This window comes from Theobroma cacao, chromosome 9, assembly GCF_000208745.1.
Source record: "Theobroma cacao cultivar B97-61/B2 chromosome 9, Criollo_cocoa_genome_V2, whole genome shotgun sequence".
In the NCBI taxonomy this organism is placed as follows: domain Eukaryota; kingdom Viridiplantae; phylum Streptophyta; class Magnoliopsida; order Malvales; family Malvaceae; genus Theobroma; species Theobroma cacao.
In genome coordinates, this window is record NC_030858.1 from 34,627,626 (window position 1) to 34,635,129 (window position 7,504).

Here is a 7,504-nt window from a genome sequence, read left to right on the forward strand (position 1 = left end):
GCCTAGTCTTGGTTGCCTAATCCAACTTCTGCAGTAGATGCAATTCTCATTCCATATCTCAACTAAATCAATGACCCTGCACAAATTACAGTGAAGTAAAACGTTTTCCATTCTTACTGAACAAATTGAAACAATATACATCACGAGTATTTCAAGAAGCTTTACGAGATATGTCAGATCTATACATATTCACAATTAAAACGATTCATCATCCACTGTTGATCTTGTAATTGGTATAGACCATCTCCCTAGATGGGCAGTGTAGTTTATGCACCGTATGATGCCTCTACCAGTAGGGCCGTCAGGGAAATCTACTACACTGACGCTCCCCGCATCAAGATGGAATGATCCTAGCCATTCTTTTGTCAGATTTAGGCAGTGTCCCATCATTGCTACGTACACTGAGGGATGACCAACAGCAACAACGATCTTTTCTTTCTCAGATTCGTTGGATAGTTCTGTCAACAACGAACTCCAGGCTCGCCCAGATTGCTCCCATAGTGTTGACATGACTCCATCGTCTAATCCATTTAACCAACCAGGGCGTAGAGATGAAACATCAATTGTGTCCTGCAGAACAGGTCAAAGTGAACGATTAGAACAACACCTGCAGAACACTAGAATAGAGCTGCTTATCACACTTTTATAGCACCAAAAGTGCATTTGAGACAAGTCTCTCAGCATGCAATGTTTAATAAAGAAGTGCAGATAGCCAGTCTTCATGCTAAGCTCTTGACCACAAACAAATGAAGCAAAAGGATCCTTTTGCCCATATCAATCATTGCGATGACATGAAATAGATGTAGTTCATAATTAAGATTCCAAATTTTTTCCTCCCAATCTCTATGAAGAAAATACGTGAATGGAATTAGAGATATCCTAAAATGTCAAGCTCAGTTATCCTGCCTTTGTTGATTGCCGAAGGATTTCTGCAACATCAAGGTCCTGTATATTCTTCATCTCTACATAACGAGGCACACAATCAGCACCCAAGCAATCAGCAGCCTCTTGCACCTACAATATAGACAGATTTTTGGAATTAGGGGCCAAAAGGGACTCTTGAATGGAACTCAAATACTAGCACTATCTCATTTATTTAGTTAATCATCAAGAGTGTGAGAAAGAGGGGCAAAGCAGAGTATGACTTCTCACATATTGACTGAAAGACAATGAGGATGAGCTTACTCTGGAGATAATTGTGGCTGTCTCAGCACAGGCATTCGATGGGCTGCTAACTATGGCACTCACTTTCAGATCAAGAAGCAACTCTGCATTTTTCTGGGCCTGTTAAGAACCCACTGAAAGGATTAGATAATATGACTTTCAACTATTAATCCATAGAGATGGTATCAGTTTTGTACCTGTATAACCCCAAGCATGTTCATTGGCTGATCACCTGAGTTGGACAAACTAGGCTGTGGAACAATAGAGGTAATGATTATTAATCCCAACATTTTTAAATGAGATTTTAACCCAATATGATGATAGAGTAATACAACAGACTGTGAACAAAAAATTAATTCACCATTATTCACATTGCATTCCCTCTGTAATACGAAATGTATTAAAACTAAATCAACAAGGCTTATAGGTATGCTAGTCCCAAGGACCATTCTCTGGTAGATGATATCAGTCTCAGGCTGCAAGAGAATGTGTCTGAATTTGAGAGCCCCATTTCATGCAACTTATGGTTATACATATCACCCATTACAAAACAAGTGGCAATCTACCAAGCCATCGCTTCCATACCTCTGTATCCTGTGTGGATCCCTGACAAATGAGTATGATCCGCTTGCTGGTCTTTCTTCCTCCAGAGCTCCCAGTAGCAACAGGTGAACTTGGTGTCTGCAACAAAATTTCAACTATATTGGAAAAGAAGCCATAACCAATTATGTGACCTACATAGCAGTAATTCTCATCAAAGAAAATAAATGAATTAATTGAAAGAGACCTACTGCAGTTGCATAAAGGAAAATTCTTTCCATAAATTCAGAAGTTCAGCTCAACTAAAAACTGATCTTGTGCGTAGTGAAGTGTGATAACCTGATTTAGAGTAACATCCATTTGTTTGAATATTTATAGCATGCATCAACCAAGAAATGATCAGCTGTGAGGAAAGAGAATGAAATGATACAAAAGCAACAAAAATTCAAAACAGCAATCAACTGTTGAGTCACCAGAATCATTCTGGTTTCGGCTAAGAAACCTTATTTCTGCTATAGCATATTTATAGGTTTAATCCACCACAAGTTAATGCCAGTAAGGAACAAAGTTTAAAAAGTCCAATAACTTTTAACAGTAATTTTATATCATACCTGATTTAAACGATTAAGACAGATATATGGAGACCCTCCCTCAATCCGTGGGGTGAAATCAAGCACACTTACACCACAATTACTCTGAAGTAAAACCCTAAAGTATTCTGTTCCCAGTCCTGATCATCAGGAAAGGTAAAAGTATAAAAGAAAAAAGTAAGCTTAACAATGACCATCTATCTTTGCGTACTAACTTGTAACCATAACAGAAAAAGAGACCAGTACCTATTGCTGTTGCAACTAGAGCCTGATTAACAGCATTGTGAGCAACCACAAGAACAGACTTGCTTTCATGAGCAAGGATTTTAGTCCAGCAATTTCTGGCACGTCCCCACAACTCTCTGACCGGATAATGACCATCAATGTTGAAATTTGCAGCATCAACCTGCCACTGGCGATAAGCTGGACCAAACTTTGCTTTTCCCTCATGCTTTAAGAGGCCCTAAAATCCGCCAATAAACTGAGATAAAAATCATCACAAGACATTAAACCTTTCTAACCAAAAATATACATGTGCATTATGAGTTTCAATTACACAGAAATACAAGACAGATTAAGCAAAACATACACAGAAATACAAGACAGATTGAGCAAAACATACTTGAAATGAATAAAGATCAATTTCTCTCAAATCGGAATCTGTTATAATCTCTTCCTCTCGAATTCCCCATATGATTTCAGCTGTTCTTTTTGAACGAATGAGAGGGCTGAAATAAGAAAGAAAGCCCACCTTAGCAAAGTGATGATAATTAAGAGTTCAAAAGAAAAGAAATCTTCTGGCATTACCCTGAACAAGTGTTATATAATAATACTAACATCATAGTATTAGCCATTTTCTTTAATTAAAAATAAGCAAATAGCTAAATTTTAGAACGTATCCAAGCATAATCCTGTTATTAAAGATCCATTTTTCATTACATAAAATCAAATTTTAAATTTTAATTCTTCAATAAAAAAATAATTTCAACTCCTAAATTATCCCCATATATATATATATATATATACCTATATATATAATATATATATATATATATACACGCNTATATGTATGTTTATATATATATTATATATATATATAATATATATTTATATGTATACACGCTCGCGCACACACTTTCAATTCTTCTATAGTACATCTTTTTACCAACGTATTTTCAAAATTAAAAGGTAATTAATAAAAAGTAAAATACTTAAAAACAACCAAACAGAATGAAAATTGAACTGAAATTCAGAAGATGGCGGCAAAGAAGACCTGGAGAAGCAAACATCGAAAGAGTCATCGATGAGCATATAGCGGGAAGTCTCGGCTTGAGCTTCACCTTTCTTAGTCAAAACCGAGAAGTTAGAGCTCCCTTGGATCCTACCTTCCTCATTCCACGTGCTCTGCCCGTGCCTCACCAGCACCACCCTCTTCGCCGCCTTTATCGGAGGGAACGGAACCGACGCGTAAAGCTCCGGCCTCAGCTCCCTCTCCTCCGCCTTGTTGATCTCTTGGAGAGTCGATGATGATCGGACGGTGAACGGACTTCGACGTTTGGTAGGGAGATGGTGGAGTCGTCCGTGGAGAAGCGGAGGAGCTTGTGCGAGGGAAATCATCTTGGCTTTTTTTTTTTTTTTTTTTGAGAATGTTGGTGTCCTGTTTTCGCGGTAAATATTGAAAAGGATTTTCAGATTTTTGTATGGTTACCGTTGTTTCTATCGTGCTCAGGAGGGAATGACGTGTGGCAACCGCCACCAAGAATTTTTTTTTTCTTAAAGAAAAACAAAATATAAGTTAAAATTTCATAGATTTTTTTATTTAAAAAAAAGGTAAATGAACACCATTAAATTGTAAAATAAAAATTCTGAAGCTTATTAAAATAATTATTTTTCAAGTGAAATAAAAATATAAATTCTGTTTGATCCTTGGGTTTTCTACGTTTGTCTTTTGATCCTTTTATCTTTAAAGAAAAAAAGGAAAATGGAAAGCAGAGAAAAAATTTGAAAAAAAAAACAACAAAATAATATAAAAAAAGTTTTGGGTTTCCCTTTCCTAATTTTGCTTATTTTCCTTTATTATTTATTTTTTCAAATATTATCAAATAAAAATAACATAATTTAGAATGATTTTTAACAAAATAATTATTAAACATATACATTTAGCCAATAATTATTAAAATTATTGGATTGGTATGATTTTAAACTAATTTTATTTGCTACCACCAATATAATTTTTTTCTTTTTTTATTTTCTTATTAATTCTGTATCACAATAAAAATAAAATCCTAAAATATCCAACCCATTAAAGATTCAATTTTTCCTTTTTTTTTTTAATTTTCAATTGTTTTAATTTCTTGGTTTAGATAGGACAGGGTTGGGTGAAAATATGATCAAGCCCAAGCCCAGACCAATATCCATGTAAAATAGGACGTCGGGCTTGGGCGGGCTCGATTTTTTATCAACTTAACTTTCCCGTTAAAGCCCAACATGCCCAATATTGTTATTGCTATTTTTGTCAAGGAAAAAAAAATCAGATTTTTTTCATTTGCTTTACAAAGAGAGAGAAGAAGAAATCTAATTTAAAATTTTGGCTTTGCATAATAATACCAAACGTACCTTATATTAATTACTTAAAATAATTGCAATTACACTATACTTGGGATATTTATCTCCTTGTTTATAATTGTAAATAATAGTGACATAAAAATGATTAAATCCAACAAATAAGGCTTAGTCTATAAATTATTACTCCTTCTTGGGGGAAATTAAAGTTCAATATTGGAGTCCATTTTCTCTTTCCTTATTTGTATTTAAAAATAAAAACAAAAACAGAGTGATGACCCTAAGCCTACAAGTAACTTGTAGCCTTGTAGGTGTGCATGAGAACCAACAGCAAGCCTCGTGACCCCTTTTATCGATCAAGTTGATTGAATCCAAAAGGGACAAGGAAAATGAAAGCCCCAAACTGTCATGCTAATTGGCATATGGCAGAGGGCACATCAATTCCAACAAGCAAGAGCAACAACTATTATGAGCTATGCTCATTAGATATGGTAGGGCTTGCTTTGGACCAAATCACACCCATCATTCTCCAAACCCCCCACCTCTTCAAACGGCTAGTTGGGTACAAATTTGCTTAAAACCCATCCTAGCCTTTCTTTCTTGTTAGCCGTTGCTTTCCCCAAACAAGGGGGGCCGAATTGGGGCAGTTCCCACTACCACAAGTTCCAGCTAGCAATGTTTTTCTTTTATTGTAGTTTAATCAATTTGCCTTTTGTGGGCTGACCCCATCATGACATTTGTCTCATTGTACACATGGCCACTTTCACTTGGGGCCCCATCTTTGCCATCAAAACCATCAGAGCCAGCTTGGATATTCATCCTTATCAATTTCTTACTTTTTTTTCCTTTTTTTTTTTGTTTTTAATTCCACTTTGGCAAAATTTTGCCAGTGCTCCATCGGCAATGTTGTCTAGGGAGACTAGAGTAGTGTTGCTGACAAATATGCCATGGTCCAGGCCTATAGCACTCAAAAGGCCTAAATTTCATGCTATGGTCAAGTACAGCAGAGCCTGGATAGGAATAAGATTGCCCCTTTTGAGCTAAGATTCAACATTAGATGCATTGATTTAGAGTACTATCTTCTGCATTTGAACAATTGATTTAATGGTAGATACAGGTATTTCATTCTTCAAAAATTCAGGACTCGAATTCCCAAATCATATGGATAGGGTCAACTGGGTGTATTTTAGAATAAAGTTGAAGAAAATGGTTGCAGAGGATGCATAAACTTAACATGGTGAGATCACATGATTTGGCACCATATTTACTGTGGTTTAGATAATGATAGCCTTCAATTTCCTCTCTTTAAATGCCTGGAAATGAGCAGATGATCAGCAACTAGGCATTTCCTCTAACATGGAAAGAGGCCACGGTGAAAAGATTTGCATGAAAATTACAAGGATGCATCCGGTGAACAAGACAAGACACATGAGAATTGTCTAGTCTCAGCTCAGCCGTCTGAGAGGAGTCTGCAAATTCCAGGTGAAACATTATAGGACTTTACTCTCAGACCAAATAGGAAAAAAAGGGTATGTGTTACTGAAATAACTTGTCTCCTTAAAGGATTGCAACTGTATTTGATCTGGTGCAATTAGTGCTTTTATTAGGCAACCATGAATACATCCAACTTTCCCTAGCATTCACTTCACCTGTTTTTTAATCATCCTAAATTCCCAGATATTAATCAGTCATTTCCTTCACAAATCCAAGTATCCAACACACCATTTAGCACATGGGACCTGCAAAAAAACATATTAGCTTTTCTCTTCTTCTGCTGTTGGTTGTGCAAAATGTGGCAAAAGTGCACTAAGATCTGCATTTCATTGTGACCAACTTAATCAATCATTATCATCAGTAAAAGAAAAAGAAAGAAAGAAAGAAAGAGCACCCTCCATCAATTTGTGATTTCCTCTTCTTTACTTGAGTTACTGTTTTGGGGTCTGTTGCATATTTACACTTGATCACCAGAACCCTGGCGTATATATATTTATTTAACAAAAAAAATAATGTGCTCTTAATCATGCAAAATCATTGTTGTGATGTAACAATAATGAATCATCCAATGCAACTTCCCCATTGAATATGAACTCCATCTTTTTAACCAAAAGTGATAACTGGTTTTATTTCCTTAGTTGGTTGATTCAATTTTCCCCATCCAACTACACCAATTTTACAAATTTATTATCAAAATGAGCTGTGAAACAGTGGAAGTCAGGTCACTTTGTTTGGTTCCTTTAAAAAACAATTAGTGTATAGGTGAAGAAATCTGAAAGCATAACCAAGAGAATATCAGTAGGAGAAAATTCAGATTCTATTTTTGCAGGCTCATCAAATGAGTGATGAGTAATTGAGATTTGGAAACAATATGAAATGATTTGTGTCATTTTCAGAGACATCTAAAGTCACTCAATTCACATTTAATTATTCAAATACCCAAAATCAAAACTTTTGCATGACCCTTTGGTTCTGTGGGTTAATCCTATTGGCCTCAACTTGGAATCCTTCCAATCCATGCCACTGTCAATTCCTTTCATACACTTTCTGAACCTTTTCTCCAACAGAAACATAGCTAAGACTTTCCCCAAACCATATCAAACTTAACATAGTACTGTTTAATTAGTAATGTTAATAAAATTAATGACCCATAT

The 7,504-nt window shown here is 35.6% G+C and overlaps 1 protein-coding gene across 1 annotated transcript; it reads right to left on the minus strand.

The window, feature by feature from the left end:
• Positions 86 to 3,951, minus strand: LOC18590390 (probable 2-carboxy-D-arabinitol-1-phosphatase). Its single transcript, XM_018128125.1, has 9 exons — positions 3,568 to 3,951; positions 2,917 to 3,022; positions 2,541 to 2,757; positions 2,316 to 2,434; positions 1,750 to 1,845; positions 1,362 to 1,415; positions 1,186 to 1,284; positions 907 to 1,014; positions 86 to 570 (listed from the first exon to the last, which is right to left on the minus strand). The coding sequence occupies exons 1-9, from the start codon at positions 3,909 to 3,911 to the stop codon at positions 196 to 198; spliced, it is 1,518 nt and encodes a 505-aa protein (XP_017983614.1). The 5' UTR covers positions 3,912 to 3,951; the 3' UTR covers positions 86 to 195.